The following is a 26,598-nucleotide window of genomic DNA, read 5'->3' as shown; positions in this document are numbered from 1 at the left end:
AGATTTAAATTAAATAACCCTGTGTAGATAAGTTGTAAACATCAGTGGTCAAGTCTTCAAAATTTTGTCGAAAGTTAACAAATTGGGCTGAAATGACTTAAAGGTCAACAGGACTAAATTTCCGAGCAAGTTCTGATGTTTATAGAGGGAGCACTGATTATTAGTGCTTGCATTTTGTCAATATGCATGACAAGATACTTTTTAAGAAAATGACACACCACTGTTAGCTTTTAATTTTAATTTGTATTTTTCCTGATACTATTACAGATGACCACCCCCCCCTTTTTATTAAATCCTTTACGTTTATTTAGTGGAACAAAGCTAAGTTTAACAGCCATATTGTTGCCTTGGGGAGGTTTAAATAAGCCAGTACTTCTATATTTAAAGATTTGCTTAAAGATGTTGATAATTTTTGTAGTTAAAAACATAATCTTTGTTTTATGCAAAACATGGTGTCTTTTATTTGTTAACGTTTTAAAGTATTTGAGTTGTAACATAGGGATCTTACCCATTTGTGGGTAAATAATGTACACTGCTTTTTTAGGCTTTCTGAAGTATTTGATTCTGTATGAAAGATGGGCTAACCTATCTTATTTTTAAAAAGTGTTTTTTACTCCAGTTGACCTTTAAAGTAAAATTGGCTAATATTTTTGTGAAATGCTGGTGATACCTTATATCTTACTAGAGAAAATGAACATCTGAAATATTATCCCTTTTCTGTCTTCCTTACCTTCCTCTACATGTCTTGATTTTAAAATCTTACAGTCACTTCTAGAAGCTACATGTAATTTTTTCTCTTACCAGGCTTTAGTGAGTCCCTGAGAATTTTAAATATTGAAATTCAGCAATTAGGAGGAAAAGTAGGAGCAATTTGCTTTTTAAAAGCTCATTGCTTATTACCTGTTTTTTATTAAGGCAGTAGTTGAGAAAAAGGTTTTGCAAGTTGAAAATACTAATAATACTAAAAAATTAAATATAACTGGTAGGAATCAGATGGTCAGAATGTACGAAAAGAAACATTCTTTTCCTGGTAATATCATACATCAGTCCATTGCCAAACACCAGGAAGCCCAACATGAATGTCCAGTATGTGGAGAGGTAGGCCACTGACTACCAGGTGGTAACAGTGGGGAAATTGTTTCTAGCCAGAATGTGGGAAAGGATGCAGCTAGCAGAGTTTTTGAACCTGTTATGAATTGACTCTCTTTGTTTTGAAATACTTTGATATTTAAATGGTAAAACATATGACTGAAAGCTGACTTTTGGGGGGGATTTGGAATAAACCAATTTGAAGAACTTTTTTTGTGGTCTTCGTTTTTAAATTGTATTGATTTATACTTGATTAATTTGTTTTTGAATTAAAGGTATATGGGGGAAAATAATTGATTCTGCATAATGACAGTATTTAAATCACTTGGGTATATTATTGGCCCCACAAATACAGTTTGACATAAAATTGCATTTCTTGGCCTACATTGTTTCCTTACCTTTCTAAGTCATTATTACTTTTTTTTTTTTTTTCATTATATCATGTTGTTGAGCAGGTTTTTTTGTTTTTAATCCTTACCTGAGGATATTTTTCCATTGATTTTTAGAGTGAGTGGAAGAGAGAAGGAAAGACAGAGAGAAACATCTATGTGAGAGAAACACATTGGTTGCCTCCTGCTCGTGTCCTGACCAGGGTGGGGACCAGGGAGGAGCTTGCAGCTGAGATGCATGCTCTTGACTGGAATTGAACCTGGGACCCTTCAGTCCGCAGGTCTCTGCTCCATCCACTGAGCCAAGCCAGCTAGGGCCATTGAGCAGTTTTATCCAGTGGACTTTCTACAATGATGGAAATGTTTGACCCTGCACCATACTGTATGGTAGCCACTAGCCTCATGAGAATTTGAATGAATTAAATTTAAGTTCAATAGCCACATTTGGCTAATGGTTACTAACTGTATTAGCACAGCTAAAGAGAGTAAAAAGTTAACTCTCTTACATTTTAGTCTTAGTTCCATTTCTTGAATTTTTTCATTAGGATTACTTCCCAGGATATCCTTAGATGTTCTCCTTATTGCCCTGAACATATATTCTGGGGGGTTTTTTGTTTTTAAAAATATATATTTTATTAATTTTTTACAGAGAAGAAGGGAGAGGGATAGAGTTAGAAACATCCATCAGCCACCTCCTGCACATCCTTCACCGGAATCGAACCTGGGACCTTTCAGTCCACAGGCCAATGCTCTATCCACTGAGCAAACCGGTTAGGGCTGTTTTGTTTTTATGAAAACAATGGTCAAAGTATAAGACAGGTGAAATAAAATGTATTGACTTTTTAGCATTTATAAAAAAGTGTGAGAGCTTTTAAAATCTGTTTAGAGCCGAAACCGGTTTGGCTCAGTGGATGGAGCGTCGGCCTGCGGACTGAGAGGTCCCGGGTTCGATTCCGGTCGGGGGCATGTACCTGGGTTGCGGGCACATCCCCAGTGGGAGATGTGCAGGAGGCAGCTGATCGGTGATTCTCTCTCATCGATGTTTCTGACTCTCTATCTCTCTCCCTTCCTCTCTGTAAAGAATCAATAAAATATATTTAAAAAAAAAAATAAAATAAAATCTGTTTAGAAAAATATACTTTTGTCTGACTTAAGAAGTTTTGTATGATGCTTTACACTTTATTTTTTATTATAAAAATAAGTTAAAAGAGGTTTACAGAAAAGGGATGAAACTTTTTTGGAAATTGCCCAAATCTGGATATCACCAGTGTACATGTTAAAGCATGATTTTGTTACCATAATTTAATTTTGTTTTATCCCATTACTTAATTGATCATAACTTCAATTCATAAAACCAATAACCCATTAAAAATTTGATTGTTCATATTAGTTAACCATTTTAAGTTCTGTCATCTAGTTCATATGTGGAAGCATGCAATTAAGTGTGAATTTCCATTTGTTTAAAAACTTGACCACTGCACTGTATCACTTCCAGAATTATTTAGCTTGTTTTTTTCACTAAGTGAAATTTTCATTGGCATGTGTTTTAAAACCAGCTTTGCTGCTTATTTCATTATATGCCTGCTGTGTTGTGAAACATCTTGAACTTTAGTGCATGTTTTTAGAATTAATACAAGAATATATTTTATGAAGCATTTTCAGATTTTTATGGGGTGACTTCCTTATGTATTTTTTTGGTGTGTGTTTAAAAATATAAAGGCAAAAGTATATTTAAATGGAGATATTAAAAACATCCTGCATATTTTTACATAAGTAGCTTTCGGGGCTCAGTGCCATCTAGCTTGTTGTAAAGTCGCTTTAAATGAATAATATTGTGAACTGGTTGCCAAAAATGTCTATTGTTGAAAGTATCATAGATGTTCCCTTTCCCCCCCATTGACCCTCCTCCTCCCCGCTCCTGCCCCCCTGATTGCCAGATTTTACCTGTACATATATCATGCCAGACATTTTTTTAAGACAGTCTTTTCAGTGATGGTAGTAATGTGCCAAGGCAATATTAATATAGCTGTTTAAAGACCTTTTCTAAGTGTGGTATACTAAGTTTAACCATTCATTTTTGGTACTGGATACATGGCAGTATGAAAGAAAGCTGTAGTTTATTTTTAGGTAGTTATTTTATGGGCAACCAACATTACATACTCTAAGACTAGATTTATAAATGAGAGGTGGGACTATGGTATGCATGCTCTGATGTTAAGCGGACAACCCTTGATTCTTATGAACCTGTGGATAAGGACTGTTATGCCTTGGTTTCTTGATTTGTTAAAATCAGGACAATACTGAACTCAAGTGTGATGTTTAAGGTCATTGTATTGTGTATATATTGTAAAATTATAATACTTCTTGGGTAACTTTTGGCTTATTGAATTAAGTAACCTTAATGATTCTTTTTTTCAGGTCATAAGAAGATACTAAATGGTTGGTCATTCTTAAAGTCACTAGATTTTAGGTCTATGAATGAGCTTTTCACTCTTTTATAGATTGTACTCAATTAACTAATGATTTTGCCTACTGAATATCCCCAGATAAAACAATACTACAACGGGAAACCCTCTATTGCAGTGGTTCTTAACAAATTGAGAATCTAATAAAAGCTATGTATTATTTAAAGAAAATATGCATAAACATAGATGCAAAATTTGCATATAATTGCAAATAGTTTGCAAAACTATTTGGATCTCTGTGGAGCCTATTCATGGATCCCCAGTTTAAGGACTCCTGCTCTTTTATGTATGAATCATTCTTTATCACACAGCCAATGTTGTGTTCATTTAAATGGAAGTCAAATTCTTTTGGATATATAAAAATTCTTTGATATATAAAATTATTTATGATATATAAAAATAACTATAAATGTTAATCACATAATTTCAAAAGATCCTGACCTTGTGTAGTATTGTATTATATATTTTGTCCATATATCTGTTTGATTTAAAATGGTTCTTATATGGGATTTACTATAGAATATTTTTCTTTCCTCTTTCATTTTAATAACTTTAATAGCTTGTGTCTGTCTTTTATTTACCAAGGGAAAATATTTTTTTAAATGCATTTTGAGAATGTAATTGATTCAGAATGTGAACTGAGTATTATAGTTTTGGAATATATTTGTAGATGTATATCTCTCTTAGACATCATTCCCTTTTTTCTTCATTCTATTCATTTTCCTACCAATGTAACTAAACAAGGACTTACTAATTATACAGGTTGGAAGCGCAATTCATTGCCCCCTAAGACAACTACTTTTCCTTGTCCTGGCTGTGAGCATGATGTGGATCTTGGAGAGCGAGGAATCAACGGCCTATTTCGAAATTTCACTTTGGAAACTATTGTTGAAAGATATCGGCAGGCAGCCAGGGCAGCCACAGCCATTATGTGTGATCTTTGTAAACCACCACCTCAAGAATCCACAAAAAGTTGCATGGACTGTAGTGCAAGCTACTGCAATGAATGCTTTAAAATTTATCATCCTTGGGGTACTATAAAAGCCCAGCATGAGTATGTGGGCCCAACCACTAATTTTAGACCCAAGGTAAGTGAAGTTGTTATTGTTGGAATATTAAACTTAATTTTAGAAAAGGAATTATTGCAAGTCTAGAATTTAACAGTAAGAAAGAAAAGAACTTTAATTCTGGTATAAGAAATTAAGGCCTATCTCTGACCGGTTTGGCTTGGTGGATGGACCATCGGCCTGCGGACTGGGGGGTCCCGGGTTTGATTCCGGTCAAGGATGTGTGCCTTGGTTGTGGGCACGTCCCCAGTGGGGGGTGTACAAGGGGCGCCTGGTTGATGTTTCTCTCTCTGTTCCTCTCTGTAAAAAATCAATAAAATATATTAAAAAGAAAAGAAAAGAAATTAAGGCCTAATAGTTGGAGTTACTTAGTATGTGGATAAACATCCTCATAGGTTAGATGGCAATGTTATGGTTCCCTTTATTATAGTACACTGTAATAAAACATAGTGTGTGAATGTTCACAATGATAACTCTGAGTAGTAAAAGGAAGGTGATCTGGGATGTGCTCTTTAAGATTAAAATGCTTAGGTTCATCTGGTCCTAACTGGGGACCTGAGATGGCAAGCAGCATAGAGTAAACATGGTAGGTGCTCTCCTGCTCCCACAACCACATCAAAATTATAGCTAAACTGCGTAACAACCATCATTTAGAACCGCCTGAAATCTGGCTGAATGGAAGTCCTACAACTAGGGTACTAAAGAAGCCACATTGAGACTTGTAGGAGGGGCAGAGACAAGGAAAGGAGTGGTCCCACACCCATGTGTTGCAGATGATACTGGCAGCTGATTTCTCAACAGAAACTTGGCAGGCCACAGGGATTATCAAGAAATATTCAAAGTGATGGAAAGCAAGGGAATCCAAGGACAGATAGAGTTTCCTAGACAAGAAAAAGCTAAAGGAGTTCACCACCACCAAACCAGTATCATGTGAAATGTTAAAGGGTCTTCTTTAAGAAGAAGGAAAAAAAGATAAAAAATATGAACAAAAAAATTGCAATAAATACTTATCTATCAACAATTGAATCTAAAAAACAAAATGAACAAGCAGAACAGAAACAGATTCATAGGTACAGAGATCATTTTGATGGTTTCCAGATGGGAAGGGGGGTTGGAGAGATGGGTGAAAAAGGTGAAGGGATTAAGAAGTATAATTTGGTTGGTACAGAATAGTCATGGGGATGTAAAGTACAACATAGGGAATATAGTCAATAATATTTTAATAACTATGTAAGGTGTCAGATGGGTTTGAGATTTATTGGGATGATCGATTAGTTATGTAATGTGTAAATCACTGGGGGTTACACCTGAAATTAACATAATAATGCATGTCAACTGTAATTGAAAAAAAGAAAAGTTTAAAATGGTTAAAGCTGATAGGCTTTTGTGCTTTAATATGATAAACCCATAATTATCTAAAAGGTTTGATTAGAAAACATTTCTCTGACCTTCTTAGCTAAAATTGTACTATGAATAAGTAAGTGTAACTATAGCCTAATATTCTGAAACTCGTGATATGTACTATATAGTATCTGAATTTACATTTCTTTTTTTTTTAATATATTTTACTGATTTTTTATAGAGAGGAAGGTAGAAGGACAGAGAGTTAGAAACATCAATGAGAGAGAAACATTGATCAGCTGCCTCCTGCACACCCCCACTGGGGATGTACCCGCAACCAAGGTACATGCCTTTGACCAGAATTGAGCCTGGGACCCTTCAATTCACAGGCCGACGCTCTATCCACTGAGCCAAACTGGTCAGGGCTGAATTTGCATTTCTTAAATATTCTGAATAATTTCTATAATAATGTTCAAAAGAGCTTTATGTATTGCTTGCCTTGCTCTGTGACTGTGAAGCAGAATGATTTTTGTTATTTTCACTTATACTACTTTGTTTTATATAGATTAAAAAACTATAATTGGTTCTCTTAAAGTTTTTATTCCTTACAATTTAGTTATTGTGTATGAAAGTCTATTTACATTGTTGAGCATAAAGCCTTTAATTTGTAATAGAAAAATGGAAAAAAGAAACACAAAAGTTAATCTTGAAACTATGAGCTGAGTATTTACATTGTATTAAATGTAGTGTAGTGTACTGGTAGATTAAAACAAAATCTTTGCTTCCATGTTTTGAATAAATTTTTTATAACTATGTCAGTGTGGTAAGATTTATTAGGTAGTTTTCAATCCTCTGCTATGCTCCTATGTCATTTTTAAATACGAAAGAATCGATTATTGAATAAATTATGAGGCTTGCGTTTTAAGAGTTAAGAACTCATGAAATTTTGAGTAAAATTGCAGTCTTATTCTTTGTTTCCAAATATAATAAAACATTAATAAGAGAAAACTGAAGAAGTAGGAATGGTTACATTGAGAAAAGAATTTTTCCCCTCTTTAAGTTGTGTTATTCAATATAGTAAAATTATAAAAAGGTTATCCTATAGAATATTTGCCTATAGCAGTGGTTCTCAACCTTCCTAATGCCACGACCCTTTAACCCTTTGCGGTCGTTTGTCTGCTCTCAGCCACCACAGCAAGGAACCGTACGAATCTTAACTCTATTCATTCATGTATCAGTTCATAATTTCTCTGAAAGCTCTTAAGTGTCTAAGCGACCTTGTCACGAACCAAAACATTGCCCCGACAAATCGGAGATATCGAAACTCAATATAAACAAACGCGGTCGTTCCACACTCGCCATGCAAAACACCGTGGCGAGTCAGTTGCCTTTTGAGAGTGAAATCGACAAGCTTCAGAGATACTTGGCAGAATTTCAAATAAAGCTTTACAAATTACGTTTAACTGTAATTAGGCATTCTCGCTTGTTAAGATATTTCAAAATAATACTCCAAAATGGCAAAAAGAAAGTTACCGAAAGAAGTGTACTGCGAATCTGAAAGTAACAATGAAGAGTTTTATTTTGGCACCTTGAATACTGACTCTGACGTAGAAAGTGATAATGTTTGTAGTGATTCTACTAGTAGTGACGTAGTTCCAAAGAATTAATAAATCTTGTTTATCCTTCATAATCTTGCATGATATGTATCACTGCTCTTTCAATGGAAATTAATTCCGACCAGTATGACACCCATGTCTAAATTTAATACGACCGCAACCATAAAATTATTTTCGTTGCTACTTCATAACTGTAATTTTGCTACTGTTATGAATCGTAATGTAAATATCTGATATGCAGGATGTATTTTCATTGTTACAAATTGAACATAATTAAAGCATTGTGATTAATCACAAAAACAATATGTAATTATATATGTGTTTTCCGATGGTCTTAGGTGACCCCTGTGAAAGGGTCGTTCAACCCCCAAAGGGGTCGCGACCCACAGGTTGAGAACCACTGACCCTGTGTTATTATCATTTCTTGCAGAAAGCCAAACTTTATATTTTATTTTAAATGTAGTGGCTTTGAGAATGTAGGAATTTGGACAGGCTAAAAAATGTGAAATCTTTTCCAGTTGTTTTTCTCCAGGACCTGCACATTGATGTTAGGACTTTCATATTGGACTTTTTTTCTTTCTAAATGATCAGAGCAGTTATAGTTGCTTAAAATCTAAACTGTCAGAAGCATGGACACCTTTCTGATTTCATCAACACACTAGTCTAAAGAAATCTGTCCTTCCAAATGAAAATAGTTATTTTACATAAATCTTCAAATGTACCGCTAATGATAGTTTACTGAATAAAAGATAGAAATTTAACTCGGCACAATTCTAAATTTGGTTAATATGTAAAAGCAAACACATCTGGAAGCCTATAAAGTGTTCCAAGACTCTCTTGTAGCAGATTTCTTGTGAGGATAGTGAGGCCCTGGGTTCTCATAAGTTATCTGTTATGGTAATTTATTAAAATATTGATTATAATTATTAGGAGTTGCCTAGTCAGTGCCCTAACCAGTTTGGCTCAGTGGATAGAGTGATGGCCCCGCAGACTGAAGGGTCCCAGGTTCGATTCTGGTCAAGGGCGGGCTCAATCCCCAGTAGGGGGCGTGCAGAAGGCAGCTGATCAGTGTTTCTCTCTCATCGGTGTTTCTAACTCCAGCCCTCTCCCTTCCTCTCTATAAAAAAAAAAATCAATAAAATATATATTAAAAAAAGAGTTGCCTCATCAGTGTGGTCAGAGCCTTTCTAAGTTGGTCAAACATTCTACTTAAGTCTGATAGGAATGAAATTTTCACCATCTTATCACCAAGTTTAAATATATACATGTTTAATTGACCATTTGAAATTGAACAATAGTAATTCTAATATAGAGACTTTTCATATCATATACCAAATGCTTTTATTTCTTTTTACCCTGTTATCTTTTATATGGCTTTATTTAGTGATTTTCTAAAGCAGATCTTTGTATTTTGGGACTTTGAGTGCCCTGCGAGCTATGATGACCCTAAATCACAATTTTATTCTTTTACTCGATAGATTTTAATGTGCCCAGAACATGAAACGGAGAGAGTGAACATGTACTGTGAGTTATGTAGGAGGCCAGTTTGTCATCTCTGTAAGCTGGGTGGCGGTAATCATTCCAATCACCGTGTGACCACTATGAGCAGTGCCTACAAAACCTTAAAGGTAGGACTTGTGTTTATTTTTGGAACTACATTTTGATTCTTTATTTTGCTTTATGCCTTTAACTTTTTGCTTTATAAAATCATGAGCTTGTTATGTGGTTTGTTTTGCTGGTGTTTATGCTTTTTGGAGACCTATGAATAAATGGACACTGCTTCTTGGTTAAAACTGAGACTACATAAACACAGACTACCTGTGTCTGAGGACAGAGAAAACTGGAGCCATCTCAAATAAAGGCTGCCATTGACCAGAGACTTTGTCTAAGCATTACAGCTTACTGGGCGTGACCCTGGTGCTCTTAGACCTTAAACCACATTTCTGATTTCTGTCATCTATTCTTCTCTAGCCTATCTTGTATTTCTAATTTAAGCTGTTTTAGAACCAAGTCCTACTTCAATTTAAATGGCCAAATTCTTCTCCTTGCTGCTGTAGCTAAAAAGAGTACCACCTCCTGCATCCCATACTTCTGGTCCTAGCATGGGCCTGACAGGGACTTACTGGAGGAGCTGTCGTCTTGTAGCTGAGCGCTGAGGAAGTACCTCTCAGCCTGGGGAATGGTGGTTAGTATACTGTGCACTGAGGAGCTTCCAGCTCAGCTACCGACTGTGATGTTTGAACTCAGTGAGCTTCGGTTCCCTCATCTGTAAAATGCTGGGTTAAGACACAAGATAGTCTGTCCCTTTCTATCCTTGATATCCTACAGTTCTTTCTTGGTCCCGTCTTGCCTCTATTCCTCAGAAACCTTTTTCCTTTTCCTGATGGGTTCTTCCTCTCTCTCTCCAGTGAGTCATCAAAAAAACTCACTGTGTCTGATTGGTGAGTGTTCCAAAGAATTAAAGATGGATCTTTTAATTGATGTTACTGTGTAAAAAAGGAAGAAAAAAAAAGGTTCTTCAAGACCTGCATTAAATTTCTATCTCTGCTTATTTGTGTTACTAATATATTCCAACAGGAAAAACTTTCAAAGGATATTAATTACCTTATTGGCAAGGAGAGCCAGGTGAAGAGTCAAATTTCTGAACTAAACTTGTTAATGAAAGAAACAGAGGTAAGTGATAAACTGGTTTACATATTCATCTAGACAAGTATTTTTTCATTTATAAAATTTTGAGGGTAATATATGAATTGGGAGTACAAACTTGTGTTTGATTTTACTTCTGCTTTTCTGGGACTAGGGAAACAAATATAAAATATAAATTATAATGCTATGACATGTGATCAGTGTTGTGGTAGAGGTAAGTGATTAAATAATATTTGAGCACAGTGGAAAGAATGGCTAATTCTTATGTGGCAGTTTAGGTCTCAAAAGTAATAACATAAGGGAAATGATAGCTTTTGCAATTATTTATATTTTACAAAGTTAACATCACATTTGAAAAATGTACTGTATATATGGATAGAACCAGGTTTACTTAAAATTCCAGATACTCTTAATTATATACCTGGTATATAATTGAATATTTTCACCAAAAGACATGTATTAAAATGTTCATAGCTGCATTATTTGTAATATCCATAAAGTGGAAACTATCCAAATGTTCATCAATACTGAAATATAAGTAGCAGTAAGAATGAGTATCTGCGTCTTTGTAAAACAATATAGGTAACTCTTGCAATAATATTGAAAAATGCTAGATATAAAGGAGTATATACTGTGTGATTCCATTCATAAAAATTGCCAGAAAAGGTGAAACTGGACTATATTGTGAGAATTCAGAATAGGAATTGTTGAGGACAGGAGGATTAGTGCCTCGGAAGTTATAAGGGTGGCTTCTGGGATACTGGTAATGGTCTTTTATTTACCCTGGTTGCTGGTTACATGGGTGTGTTTGCAAATATTCATTAATCTCTACACTTATGTACATTTTTCGGCTTCTGTATTATATTTCAGTACAAATTCAGAAAAATAAAAGGGGCCAGGATTGGGTTATTTTAAAATTCCACATATTCTTTACTAATTTAATTCCTGTTTCTTTTTTCTCTTTGAAATAAATTGAAGAACCATTAATTACTCTTGATCATTTTGAAATTTATAATGAAATATAAAAAATATCCTGACTTAGTATGAGACTACTTCTTTTTTTTTTGAAATATATTTTATTGATTTTTTACAGAGAGGAAGGGAGAGGAATAGAGAGTTAGAAACATCGATGAGAGAGAAACATTGATCAGCTGCCTCCTGCACACTCCCTACTGGGTATGTGCCTACAACCAAGGTACATGCCCTTGACCGGAATCGAACCTGGGACCCTTGAGTCCGCAGGCTGACGCTCTATCCACTGAGCCAAACTGGTTAGGATGAGACTACTTCTTGAAAATTTTTTTCAAAGATGGGTTAAAATTATTGAGAAATTATGCAAATTAGTCCTATATTACCAGTATTGCTTTTGTTTTTAATATTCTTTTTCTGATATTTTCTAATTGTATTCACCACCCTAAGTAGATTGTGGTTTTTTCCCCATGTAATTTAAAAGTGGAATTTTGTTTTTATATTTTTGTCTGATTAGTGTAATCCCCCAACACAGAACAAGTTGTCACCCAGAGTATTAGTTGCTTCAGGGATTGTGTGCTGGTCAGTTTAAGTTTGTTTTACTCCGCTGTTTCTCAGTCATGCCGCCCTTCTGAAATAAGGAACACCCAGTACATGTTGGGAGTTGTTCATTCAGTAGGGTGAAAATGGAGGAACTCAGGTATCAGGTATTCATGTAGACACTGATTCCTTAGGATCCTGGAGAAATTACTTAGTTTGTACTTTTGGCCTAAGCAGCATTTGTAGTCTTCAGTAAGGCTTTTCTACAATAGAGAATTTATCCATATTCTTGGCTTTTACTCAGTGATGATTGTGATGCTGTCTTTTTATCTATAATGTATTTAGCTAAAAAGAAAAATCTTTTACCTACATATAATGATATTTCTGAGTTTAATGTTTTGATAGGTCTTTGAAATACTACCCAAATGTCACCACCCTCTCCTTCCCCTGTCCTACCCATTTAAAAAACGTATGGCTGCTCGGGTTAGGAAACAGAAGGGAATCTGGAAAAAATTTTCTCTCATTATAAGTATTGTCCAGAAGTCACTAGAAAATGCACAATGCACTTCTATAATATATTGTCAGCTTTTAAGAATGTTCTTGGAGACTTTTTTTTCTGTTGGCTCTTACTTAGGCTCTAGTATAATGAGTGCTCTCATGGCCTTATTTTCAAAATCAAGTTTATCTCTACTTTATTGGTATTACAATGTTTATAAGCACTACAGACAGGATCATTTTTTGACAAAGTAGAGGAATACTTATGTTGTAGTGAAAATAATGGTTTTTTTGAGAATATGTGACATTGTGGCAGGCATTTTATGTAAATAATCTTTTTCTATCTTCAACCACCCCCCCCAAACCTAAATGGTTTCTCTGATCCCCAGTTTTCAGAATAGAAAAACTTAAGCAGAAAGAATTTAAGTAATTTGCATAAAGTCACATAGGACTTATACAATTAAATAATGGTATTTGAATAGCTACATTTTTATATCTTAGTAAAGGATGTCATCTTACTGAGTTTCATGGTCATGGTTTACTTTTTTTAAAAATTGGAATAAGGTGGGAAAATATTTCCTTAATTAAATTAGAAATGAATTAAAAACTCCAGAATTGTATTTTCTCTTGTCTTTGGTTAAATCAGTTAATTTTGCCTCAGTTTCCTTTATATACAAATTGAAGGTTGTTTTCTTATGTAATTAAATACATTGTTTATTGCTGAACTGTGGAGATTAAAAGTTTAAGGAAGGTAGGTACAGTATTATGGAATTACAAAGTGCGCCTAAATAAAAGTTGCCCATCATACCTCGCTGATCATTTCTTGATGTCAGATTTCATAGTCAGACAGAATTTATTTTCTTTATAATATTTGGTTTGTTTTATTGAATTTTGGTTATTTTTGTGAAAAGACATTGGGATTCAGCAGATGTAGTAATGCTTTGCTTGTTTTACAATAGTGTAATGGAGAGAGGGCTAAAGAAGATGCAATTACCCATTTTGAAAAGCTCTTTGAAATCCTAGAAGAGAGGAAATCAAGTGTTTTGAAAGCAATCGATGCTTCAAAGAAACTAAGATTAGACAAATTTCAGACTCAAATGGAAGAATATCAGGGGCTTCTAGAGAACAATGGACTTGTGGGATATGCTCAAGAAGTGCTTAAGGAGACAGATCAGTCTTGCTTCGTACAGACAGCCAAACAACTCCACCTCAGGTATTTTACTTTTAACCTAGAATCTCCTTAGCAATTTATTAAATGCTGCTGTATGTTCCCTTTAGCTCTGAGCAGTTTGTTCATACTGTTGTTACGTGAAATACCTCTTGCTTCACTCTTTTTTTTTGACCCACAAAGGGAACAGCTCCCTCTCCTTATCCTTGACTTCTGTTTAGTCAGGCCTTCTGGGTACAGAAACCCCTATGTTCTCCATTCTCCATGTACCACACCTGTTTTCTGAGTTTTTAAAAAATAATTCTTTATTGTTGAAAGTATTACATATGTCTCCCTTTTTCCCCCATTGACCCTCTCCAGCCCCCTCCCTATACCCCGGCCCCAGGCCTTCAGTGTCCATGGGTTATGCATATATGCATACAAAGGCTTTAGTTGATTACCTCCTACCTCCCCCCACCCTCTCACCGCCCTTCCCTCTGAGATTCCGCACTCTGTTCCATGCTTCCATGTCTCTGGATACAGTCAGTTCATCAGTTTGTTTCATTACTTAGATTTCACATATGAGTGCGATCATGTGATACTTGTCTTTCTCTGACTGAGTTATTTCACTTAGCATGATACTCTCCAGGTCCCTCCATGCTGTCTCAAAGCTTACTTCACTTTGAACTTGCATGTTGAGGTTTTCCTTAGTTTATCACATTGCAGATACTTAGTCTGATTTGTCTTTTTTAACGAATCATTTTTACATAAAATGTATCTGTCTGAATACAGAATACAGAAAGCTACGGAATCTTTGAAGAGCTTTAGACCTGCGGCCCAGACTTCTTTTGAAGATTATGTTATTAATACATCTAAACAAACAGAACTTCTTGGAGAATTGTCCTTTTTCTCTAGTGGTAAGTTTTACTAATGGCAGAACTCCAGTCTTTTAGTCTACATTTGCATTGTGTAGGAAAAACACAAGTTCTCTTCAGATGGATATTACTAAGTGGTATTTCAGTTGCCCAGAACCATCTTATCTTAAAATCATGGTGCATTTATGTTTCCACACACAAAACTGTATTCTATTGGTTTGTGTTTTAAAATATTATGTAAATGACATCAAATTGTATGTCTCCTTTTTTGTAAACTGCTTTTTTAAAAAATTAAGTTTAAGATAAATATTTGTTAATACACAAAGTTCTGGTTTAAAGCTATACTCTGTGTATAGTATTTCATTATGTAAGTCATTTCCCTACTGAGAAAAAATTGTTTCTATTTTTTCTCATTATAAACAATACTGTATGAACATCCTTATCAATGGTTGTTGTATACATGTATGTGAGTTTCTCTAGGGTAGAAATCTAGATATCCCCAGGCTAAAAGTGACGAACATGATTGTGTTTACCTTGCTATATTACTTTGATAGGGCTGCCAAAATAAAATGTCTAGAGTTGGGTGCCTTAAACAACAGAAATTTATTTTCTTACGATTCTGGAGGCTAGAAGTCTGAGAGCAAGGTGTTAGCAAGATTGATTTCTTGCCGAAACCGGTTTGGCTCAGTGGATAGAGCGTCGGCCTGCGGACTGAAAGGTCCCAGGTTCGATTCCGGTCAAGGGCATGTACCTGGGTTGCGGGCACATCCCCAGTAGGAGATGTGCAGGAGGCGGCTGATTGGTGTTTCTCTCCCATCGATGTTTCTAACTTTCTATCTCTCTCCCTTCCTCTCTGTAAAAAATCAATAAAATATATATTAAAAAAATAAAATAAAATCTTAAAAAAAAAAAAGATTGATTTCTTCAGAGGCCTCTCTTGTTGGGCTTGCAGATGGTCATCTTCCTGTGTCTTCCCTCTATACACATCTGTGTCCAGATTTCTTATCAGGACACCAGTCATACTAGTCATATTGGATTAGTGCCCACTCTAATGACCTCATTTTAACTTAATTACCTTTTTAAAGACCCTATCTCCCTCCAATGAATGTGACTTTCTGAGGTGTTGGGGATCAGAACTTCACATGAATTTTGGGGAGACACAATTCAGCCCATAAGACTTGCTTATGTTTATGTTTTGCTGCTCCCCAGAAGAGAGTTCTTCCTTCTTTTTTTAAATCACCTTTTCACACTCCTCAGATTTTTCTTTTAGTGATGGTGAACAATTACAATTCTTAGAAAGGTATACTTAATTTTAAAATATAAAGAGGCCATTAAGAGTGCTGATGTTACTAAGAGTGTGAAAGAAACAGTGATCACAGGCAATTGAAGAGGCAGAAAAACTGTTGCTTAGATAAATGAAATGCAGATAGCCAGTGCCAGCATTTCAGAGACACTGATATATGAACAAGCAAAGATCTGCATGTTGACCTGAAAGATCACCCCTGGAATGAATTCTGAGAGTGATTCCTTTAAGGCTAGTGGGAGGTGGTTTGATAAATTCAAAAAAAGAATGTTTATTTATAGATTAAACAACACATTAGACATCTGTTGTATATAAGAAAGGTTAAAAGAGAGAATCATTTGGGGGTCTGGAACAGATTAATTCAACTCACATTATTTCTTAAGGGGAAAAAGGATTCAGTTTTCGAACAAATCGCTTTTGAACAGCCTTCTGGAATGAATTAAGTTTGAGAACCAAGGTTCCACTGTATATATTTGTTACTCTTTGAAATGCTGATTCTACTTCATATACTCTACTCCCCAAAGGGTATACTTTTTCATAAACACTAGTTTACTTAGAAATACAAAGTCTTCCTTCCCTGGTGATCCCACAACAGTCTTTGGAAAGATGAGGTTGAAGGTGGGTAATCTTTGGTAATACCAGTGTATAACAGTGTACAACAGTGGGAAGTGGGCACCCAATTTCTGACTGATGGATTATGGTCTCTTCATTTTCTCCTGAATGCACTTTTTTTTTAAGTAAGCTATGTTTCAAAACAAAAAAGGGATGTTAGGTTGGGCCATACTAGTCATGTTATTTGTACCTAGTGTTTTCTTTTTTTCACTTTAAAATATATTTCGGATGACTTTCTAGATTTCATTATGGTTGCGTAAATGCACTATACCCAGACATGCTAATACATTGCTACATATAACTGGGGGATAAGGAGAAGAGCAGACTTCTACTTTCCGTTTCATATACTTCTCTGTGATTTGATAAAAATAGGTTTGCTTGTGCGTATGTGTCTGTGTGTACACATGTAGTAACTCTTTTTTTAAAAAATATATTTTATTGATTTTTTACAGAGAGGAAGAGAGAGGGATAGAGTTAGAAACATCGATGAGAGAGAAACATCGATCAGCCGCCTCCTGCACACCCCCCTTCAGTCCGCAGGCCAACGCTCTATCCCAGTGATGGCGAACCTATGAACTCATTTTTTTTTTTTATTGATTTTTCTTTGTTAAATGGCATTTAAATATATAAAATAAATATCAAAAATATAAATCTTTGTTTTACTATGGTTGCAAATATCAAAAAATTTCTATATGTGACACGGCACCAGAGTTAAGTTAGGGTTTTTCAAAATGCTGACACGCCAAGCTCAAAAGGTTCGCCATCACTGCTCTATCCACTGAGCCAAACCGGTCAGGGCTGTAGTAACTCTTATAGCTTATTCTTACCATATGATTCAGATGGTTTAACTTATTAGAATTTATTCTATGAAAAGGATTATGGATATGCACAATGACTTAGCGGTAATATTTTAACCATTGTATTTTTAGTGAAAAATTAGAAGCATATAAATAGTTAAAAGTTGATACATTCTATACAGTGGAATGCCACTGGGAGAAAAATACTAGCAGGATCTACTCAAAATTATTGTAGTGATTATCTTTGAATTACTTAAAACATATCTTTGCATGTTTTATGTAGCTTCTAATTATCTTACAAAAATCACGTTTATACTGTGAAAATATTATTTAAATTGCTTTGCAACTCTTTGGAAAAATATGAAAGAAAATTGTATAATGTTTCATTGAAGTTTTTTTGCTATGTTCACCAAACTTAGATTTTACTAGTAAAATGTTTATTAAAAGAATTGTTTATAGGAGGACACAAATTAATATTTTAAAGTTGAGGGTTGTTATTCAGTAGATGGAAATTGAAGGCATACAGTTAAAATTTTTATAGTGTTTGCAGAATTAATATAAAGCTAAAATCGAGTCTTTCCATTTTTGGTCTTATTTTTCATTCTCTTCCTTTTAAGTTATAAACACAAATGTACCTTTTTAAATCTCTACTTAACTTTTTAAAAAATTTTTGTGGTAAGAACACTTACCACGAGTATCTGCTTATAGCAGATTGTAAGTGTGCATCACACTAGTTGACTAGGCCCAGTGTTGTGCTGCAGACCTTTAGGCTTGTTCATCTTGCTTAAGTGGGACTTTATGCCTGTTGACTAATACCTGCTCATTTCCCCCTCCCCCCCAGCCCCTGGTAACCACCATTCCAGTCTTTGATTTTATGAATTGGACTGTTTGAGATACCTCTATCATGCAGTCAGTTAAAATACTGGCAGCATCTACACAAAAATTGTCTTTCTGTGCCTGGCTTACTTCACTTAGTATGTCTGCAGCGTCCATCCATGCTGTCACATGCGCAGGAATTATTGTTTTTCTCATACATAGAATTACAGATTTAGAAAGTTGAACGGTACAGAAATCATTTAAGTGTTGCCAATGCATTTTTTATTGAGGAAAAACAGATTCTTTAATAGCAACATTTTAACGTTATTTTCTGTTTCATAATTTTTCAGGCATAGATGTGCCAGAGATCAATGAGGAACAGAGCAAAGTTTATAACAATGCGTTGATAAATTGGCACCATCCAGAAAAGGATACAGCTGATAGCTATGTCCTCGAATATCGGAAGATTAATCAGGAAATGTTGTCTTGGAATGAGATAGAAGTTTGTGGCACAAGTAAAGTTATTTCAGAACTTGAAAGTAACTGTAACTACGCTTTCAGAGTAAGAGCCTACAAGGGTTCCATCTGCAGTCCTTGCAGCAGAGAATTGATTCTTCATACTCCTCCGGCTCCAGGTATTGTAACCATTGGGAATTAAAAAGCATAGCGTTGGAAGAGACCTTGATAAACATAAACTAGCCAATGTCTCTGTGTAGACCTACAGTAAAAGCAGCTCTCATTTGTAAAAGTTTATGGAAACCATACCCAGCTAGGTTTTAGAAATGGACTGATTACATTAATTTCACCATGTAGGCTGAGGAGAGGATTAGATTTTTGACTGATATCAAATAAAGAAAAATTGAAAGGAAGAATTTGAGGGAGCTATTAATTTGGAATTAAAATGGCATAAATGCTACCATACAAGTTTTAAGTAGTATAATTCTATATTTGTTCCAGTTTATAGAAATCTCTAGAACATAGAATCTAGTTAGATGGTTTAAAAATGTATTGATATAATATGAAATAGAATTTTGATTAACCAAATTTATACTTGTCTGGATTTCCTAACACAGTGATTCCTAACACCTGGGGATATTTTAGAACCACGTGGATAGCTTTCTCCCCAGCCACGGTCCCTCCCCCTTTCAAGTTAAAACCCACTGATACTACAATGGGGCCTTGACTTACGAGTGTCCCGACTAACGAGTTTTTTGAGATACCAGCTGTCTCGGCTGATTTTTTGCATTGAGTTGATAGAGTAATTTGAGTTAACGAGCTCCTTATCGAGCTCCTTATCGAGCTCAGTCTTGGAACGAATTAAACTCGTAAGTCAAGGCCCTACTGTACTTACAGACGTCTTTAGATTTTTATAGAATGAGAATGATTTATAGGTTAGTTGATGTTCACTATAATGTCTGCATGGACAGGGGGACGCTTCGACCAAGGTCATGCTCATTGTTGTTTGCGGGAAAACATTTTGCCCTGTTGGTCACTGCCTCAGAGGTCTGACAGTTGGTTTCTAGACCCCCATAGCCCCTGCCCATTTGTAGTGGCTTAGTTTCTGTATTTTGTGCAGTCTGTCCTTCCTTCCCTTTTTGTTCAAAGTTTACTCATTCACTGTTGGTTTTTCATGCACATTGTGGTTAATTTTAAAAAATGAGGATACAGATAAATAGAGTTGGCTAAAAGGGTTTTTCTTGAATCTCAATAAAATCCAGTAGAATTTTAGGATGGATTTGCAGTTATTATGTAAACATTTTATAGTGTATGCAGTCTTCATTTTCCTTTCTAGTCTCTGACTGAGAGTGGAAGAAAAAAAGAAACCTGAAAGTAGCTACTGTTTTCAGTGACACAGCGGAGGGGGAAGGAGGAAAGGAAGTGTTAAATGTTGTCTTCCTTTTTTCTGAGAGAAGCATATGAATAGGGTGACCATTTAAATTCAGTTTGCAAACTGGGAGATTTGAGATCAAAAGGAAGCATGCAAGCATGCATGACTTACCATATTGACACAATAGGCATCACCAGAAAGAATGAATGTCGGCTACATATGGAGAATGGTTTTAACTTGCTAGTAGACAGTTTTGAAAATTGTGGTGTATAATATAGTTAAAATTTACCATTTTAATCATTTTAAAGTGTACAGGTCAGTAGCATTAAGTACACTAACAATGTTGTGCAACCACCACCACTCACATCTGTAGAATTTTTTCACCTTTTCCAAACTGAAACTTCGTGCCCATTAAATAGTAATTTCCCATTTTCCTTTCTCTGGTAACTGCTATTCTACTTTCTGCCTCAGAGTTTGCCTGTTCTAGGTTCCTCATATAAGTAGATTCACAGAATCCTTTGGTGACTGGCAGGTTTCAAGATTCATCTATGTTATAGCATGTCAGAATTTCCTTCTTTTTTAGGCTGACTCATATACTAGGTGCACGAATTCATGCACCTTGAAAGGAACTGTGGGCTGTGAGGCTGCTGTGGGCACAGGGACAGGTCTCAGCCCATCCTCTGTGCCCCCGCCTGGCCCCTCCTGCCGCAGCCCCTGGTCCCCTCCCTGTCTGCCAGCAGCCCCGCTCCCACACACTGGTGGCACTGGCCCTACTCGCACCCACTGACGGGCGCGGAGCGATTGTGGGTGCGAGCCGCGACTGCTGCCCCGATTGCCCCTCAGGAGCAGGGGGAGGTGGAGAAGCACTGAGGGACGATCGGGGCCGGCAGCCGCCACTCGCATCTGCTGACGGGCGCCAAGCGGTCAGGCTGGCACCAGCAGCAGGTGTAAGTGCTGGGCGGGACGGCACATGGGAGCAAAGAATTTTCAGTAACCACCAGAGGCTTGCCCTGATGACAGCGACCAGCACCCCGCCTTGGCCTGGTGCCCCCGCTCACCTGCTCCACCATCCTGTCATGTCTGATGCCTGCCATGTTTTGTGCACACCCCCTGGTGGTCAGCACACGTCATAGTGACTGGTTGTTCGGTTTGTTCCGCCGTTTGGTCTATTTGCATATTAGCCTTTTATTATATAGGATATTACATTTTCTTTATCCATCTGTTTGACATTTGGATTGTCACCAGTTTTTGGACTAGCAGCTACTGTTATGCTTAATGGATTTGAGTTGATAGAGTCTTAGAAGTAATCTTATATTCATTCTTTAGTTGAGGAAATTAAAATTTAGATTAAATTCCAGTTAAATGCTTGAGCAGGATTCAAACCCATGTCTCTCTGAACACAAAGCCTATGCTTTCTTTTTTTTCACTGTACACTGTTCCCATGTTGATGAATACGGGAAAGACATTATTAAAATTGCTGTTATTTTTTAAATTTATAAAATTTGGAGTAAATATTTAAGAAAACAGATAATTATGAAAATGTACAACCCTTTATTTTAGGGGCAAAACGCAGATCTAATAGTGTGAAATACTTAGGATAGATTTGTTATATCAAGTCTAAGGAGCCACATAAGTTTTCTTATGTTTAAAATATTTTCTTCCGCCTTTGAGGTTTCTGAACATTTCCAGGTATAGAGAGTTTATTGGAAGTTATTTCTAAGTTGTGGTTTTGGTTTGTCATAGTTTGGTCTAGGGTAGTATGATACATCCTGTCTCTTTTCAGTAATTTCTATTTGAAAAACCTATCATTTTTAACAGTAAATTATAGAAATGCTAGTAAATATTTCTCAGACTAATTGTAAGCTTTATTTACAGTTTTCAATTTCCTCTTTGATGAAAAATGTGGTTACAATAATGAACACCTCTTGCTGAACTTGAAGAGAGACCGTGTAGAGAGTAGAGCTGGATTTAACCTTCTGCTTGCTGCAGAACGTATCCAAGTGGGATACTACACAAGCTTAGACTACATCATTGGAGATGTTGGGATTACAAAAGGGAAGCACTTCTGGGCCTTCCGTGTGGAACCCTATTCATACCTGGTCAAAGCAGGAGTTGCTTCCAGTGATAAACTGCAAGAATGGCTTCGTTCTCCCCGGGATGCAGTGAGTCCGAGGTACATTCTTTAAATTGATTTACAACTTGATAATTTTTTAAAAAGTAAACATGCTTGTTTTGCAAGGTAAGCTTGAACATAAACCTGGATTTACTTATTACATTTCCAGCATACTTAGATTCAGGTGTTTTGGCTGTGCTTTGTGGCTGCCTAAGAAAGGGAGTCAGGTTTCTTTATTCACACAGGAAATAATGAGATTTAGCCATTTACAATGCTGTGAGTAAGTAAGTCTGTTTTGTATACCTCTTGATAATGATATAGCTTTGCAGTTTTAAATTTTGAAAATCACATCAGTTACCTCAATTATGTGATAAAAATCATGCACATATGTAGTGAAATGCCTCTAATTGCAATACTTCACACTTGATATTAACTTGTTCTTTTGTCTTTAAATGTCCCATAAATAACTTGACAGAATTGAGTCATAATAAACAGGTTTCCACAGCAAAGAATTTCAGTGTCTTAAGAGATTGACTATTTAATGGAGATTATGCAGTTTAATTTTTTTAGATGGTGTATGGTGGAGTAGCCTAGACAACTTTTTAAAATACATATTTTTTTATTGATTTCAAAGAGGAAGGGAGAGGGAGAAAGAGAGATAGAAACATCGATGGTGAGAAAGAATCATTGTTCTATCGGCTGGCTGCCTCCTGCACACCCCCCACTAGGGATCAAACTAGACACCCTGGCATGTGTCTTGACCAGAATAGAACCAGTGACCTCCTGATTCATAGGTCGACTCTCAACCACTCAGTCAAGCTGGCTGGGCCAAACATAACTTTTAACCACTTACATGAACAGAATCCCAGGTTAACAATCTGAGCAATAGGAAAAAATTTTGCACAAAGATGAGAAATTGACATAATAATGAAAATTGTATTAGAGAAATGGTTACTTAAACAGTGGCATGTCCACTTGATAGAATATTAGTATTAATCATATTTTAGGAATGTTAGAAGTACAAAAAAAATTAAAATGGTTGATGTCATATGGCCATATAAAAAGCAAAGTATGCGTAGGAAAAAAAATGGAAGGAATCTCGTATCAAAATTTTCTGTAAGCTCCTATTTTCTATACAACAGGGAAAAAGCCTTCAGAATACTTGCTACATCATAGCTCTATGTAGAAATCCCGATTGGGAAGTAGAGTTCTGCGGAGGAGGATGAAACATGCCCTTTTTTCTCCTGAATTATGCAGTGCCTATTTATTTAGTTTGCAGTTCCTTGGGTTAAGGCACACATCTTGGTTTGGTATTTTCTTGTGTATGATTGTGTGCTATACATACATAATCTTTGACAAGTCCTTTAGTTCCTGTCCCCCTGGTTTATTTTTGATAAACAAGTTATTTTTTAGGTTCTCATCTGTGTATTATCTAGGTAAGAGTGGATGATGTTTTAAGACTGAATTTGGGGTGTGTTTGTATAATTCTGAATGGTAATGTGTAATCTTATGTTTTTGTTTTAATAGAAAATTTTTGATATATAATTTATTTCAATGTTAAATCAGTGTATATTGTCTTGTAAAATGTTTCACAGTTACTTGAAGGCCTATGGATAATGATTCAGATAAGATTCTACTTTGTGTGTTGTGTTTTAGATATGAGCAAGACAGTGGACATGACAGCGGAAGTGAGGATGCCTGTTTTGATTCTTCACAACGCTTTACGTTAGTTACTATAGGCATGAAGAAGTTCTTTATACCCAAGTCACCTACTTTTAATGAAGCTGAAAATAGAGTTCTTCCCATGCCAACAAGTATAGGGGTTTTCCTCGACTATGATAAAGGCAAAGTGGGCTTCTATGACATGGATCACATGAAATGCCTTTATGAGCGCCAGGTGGACTGTTCGAGCACCATGTATCCAGCATTTGCATTAATGGGCAGTGGAGGAATTCAGCTTGAAGAACCCATCACGACAAAATATCTAGAATACGAAGAGGACATGTAGTTTAAGCATCTGATGTGACTTAGAAGGAAAAATGTAGGCAAAACAATGCCTGGGTGTTTACCTTCGTAACTAATTACATATCATCTAAATATTCTGTCGCCACACTTGTTTTTTGTGTGTGTTTCTTCTTAAAACACAGAAGACCTAAACAGCCTTGCCTCTTCCATGTCACTCTTCTGCCTTTCACAAATAACAGGAAAAAGACACACTGAAATGGTTAACTGGATTGTCTTTCTTTTTTTTATGAACATGAAATTTATTTATGCTAGCTGGTGTTGCTGATACTTACATTCCTTTTGGGGGGAAAGCATACAAATGTATTTATTATGTTGTTTTTGTGTTTGGTTTTTCAATTTTATATCATGTTTGTGTCCTAAGAGAAGATTTTTTTTTTTAAATGCCTAATGGATAGAAGTTAGTACTAAACATTGTGTCTTGCATTTGTTTTTAAAAGAAAGATGGGGGAAAGGCCATAGAAATGGTAATATATTTAAATGGAAAATTATGTATTTTGAGATGTGTAAAGAATATTAACAGTATATTTGCCTGGAAAATGAATACTGTTTTTTTTTAAAGATCATAAACTATTCTTAAGGACATGTAAAAGTGTTTTCTTAGCTCTAACGTCCATATGTGCATGTGTAGTAAACATAGTTTCTTGCAGGAAACACAAAGTTAGTGGTTAACACATGTAGCTCTTCATTTTAATCACTTTTTCCCCCCAGATAAAATGTGTCTGGGAAAACTTGTCATTCATAAAACATGTTTTATGAAAATATTTGCACCTATGTTGAGTAATAATTTTTCATAAATATTAGTGAAGATATATTGATATTGGTCTTTTGCTTTTTTATCTCCTCTTACTGTGTCTTGTGGTTTTCATTTTTTGGCACAAATATGACATATCAGATTGTCCTGGTTTATGTTTACATTTTTAAAGAGTTAATGATATATTTTTAGTGTCATTAAACATAATATGTGGACTAACTAACTGGTCAGTGTATGCATTTTCTGTGGCTCATTGTTTGGTAATGAGCATTGGTAATAATAAACAAGTAAAAATACAAATTTAATTGTTTAGGAGTAATAACCAAAATCATAATGACTGTATCCTTTTAAAAGTTCATTTGAAGAATGACTTTATCTAAATTTTATGTTCATTTTTGAAACATCTTTTTCTTAGGTGGTTTTATTTAAACTGGTTGTTCTCTTGAAGTTAAAATGTTAGAAACTAGACTGTTATGCATTAGCACTCATAATTTTGGAATGCTTGTGACATATTCATAGACCTTAGGCCTTTTTTTAAACTATATATTTTTAAATGGAAATCTGTTATTCAGGCTTATAGCACTAAATTAGCTACCCCTCACAACCCAAAAATATCATGGAGAATTGCATTGTTTAGTAGGCTTTGTTACTTTCCCACCAATGACTAGCACTTTATGATATAGGCTGAACTAAACAAATATGCAGTGTTATGTGGATCATTGTGCAATAAAACTGCTAACGTCACTGGGTGGTCAGGTTTGATAGTCTCAAGCCCGTGTAAGCACATCTCTTGTAGACATTTAAAAAATAAAGCTTTAAATAGGAATAGGAAAACTGTTTCAAACATTGTATAGTTGTAAATTGTTCTGGATTTCTTGCATTTTTAATAAAAATTAAAAGTAAGTGAAGTGGAATTATTGAAATTGTTATTCTAAAAATTCTCAGTATGTTTATATGGAAAATGGAAGCAATTTATGAAATTCAGCTGTTAGCTGAATATATTAACTTAGAGCTAAAGTTTTACCAGTATATAAAATTATTTTTGGCATTTAATTATTAGCTTTAATTTTTGTGGAAATGATCATTAGAGAAGCTTAACATGAAACTAATTTACTTCAATTAAGTCATCAGTTTGTCTAATTTTTCTGATTCATAATGGATTACATTTTGATCAAATGGCTGGTCCTTTAGGTTCACATTTTTACTCAGGGTTATGGGGCTCTGGTAGTTGTGGTTCACTGTGGATCACAGTGGGCTATCCCTAGAATACTGTATAATAACCTCATATTTACTGTTCCTTTTCTTTTTCTAAATATATTTTTATTGATTTCAGAGAGGAAGGGAGAGAGAGAGAGAAAGAGAGAGAGAGAGAGAGAGAGAGAGAGAGAAATATCAATGATGGGAGAGACTTGAGCCAAATGATGGGGTTTGAGCCCTGACCAGGAATCGAACCATGACCTCCTGGTTCATAGGTCAGTGCCCACAGTGGGGCACTGTTGCTTTTCTTGGAAGTAGTAAGAGCCAGACCTATCTCCTGGGGATTGAAAACAATCTAGTCCCATTAAATCTTGTCCTGTAGCCCATCATCTGGTTGGCCTGGAGAGTGTGCTCCATGAGGGAAAATAATCAGTTGTATTGCTACAGAAAACAGTTGAGAACTAGTGTTACAGGCAAGAATACTCAAGAAATGATGCTCTACCAGATAAATTTGCAT

The 26,598-nt window shown here is 35.5% G+C and overlaps 1 protein-coding gene across 1 annotated transcript in view; it reads left to right on the top strand.

Annotated features, from left to right (window-relative positions):
- The window catches only part of TRIM36 (tripartite motif containing 36), a gene marked incomplete at its 5' end in the record, with an annotated part of 42,033 nt that extends 16,270 nt beyond the window's left edge, over positions 1–25,763 (top strand). The window contains 8 exons of the mRNA XM_081089942.1: positions 4,706–5,031; positions 9,446–9,595; positions 10,545–10,640; positions 13,577–13,830; positions 14,557–14,681; positions 18,518–18,802; positions 21,871–22,168; positions 23,765–25,763. Coding sequence (XP_080946068.1) covers positions 4,706–5,031; positions 9,446–9,595; positions 10,545–10,640; positions 13,577–13,830; positions 14,557–14,681; positions 18,518–18,802; positions 21,871–22,168; positions 23,765–24,116 — 1,886 coding nt within the window. The 3' untranslated portion in view covers positions 24,117–25,763. The remainder of the gene's footprint in view (positions 1–4,705; positions 5,032–9,445; positions 9,596–10,544; positions 10,641–13,576; positions 13,831–14,556; positions 14,682–18,517; positions 18,803–21,870; positions 22,169–23,764) is intronic.
- Between the last annotated feature and the right edge of the window lie 835 nt (positions 25,764–26,598).

This window comes from Myotis nattereri (assembly GCF_964212035.1).
Source record: "Myotis nattereri genome assembly, chromosome: 4".
In the NCBI taxonomy this organism is placed as follows: Eukaryota; Metazoa; Chordata; class Mammalia; order Chiroptera; family Vespertilionidae; genus Myotis; species Myotis nattereri.
Note: the sequence above shows the minus strand (reverse complement) of the source record. Positions and strands in the feature narration are given on the sequence as shown.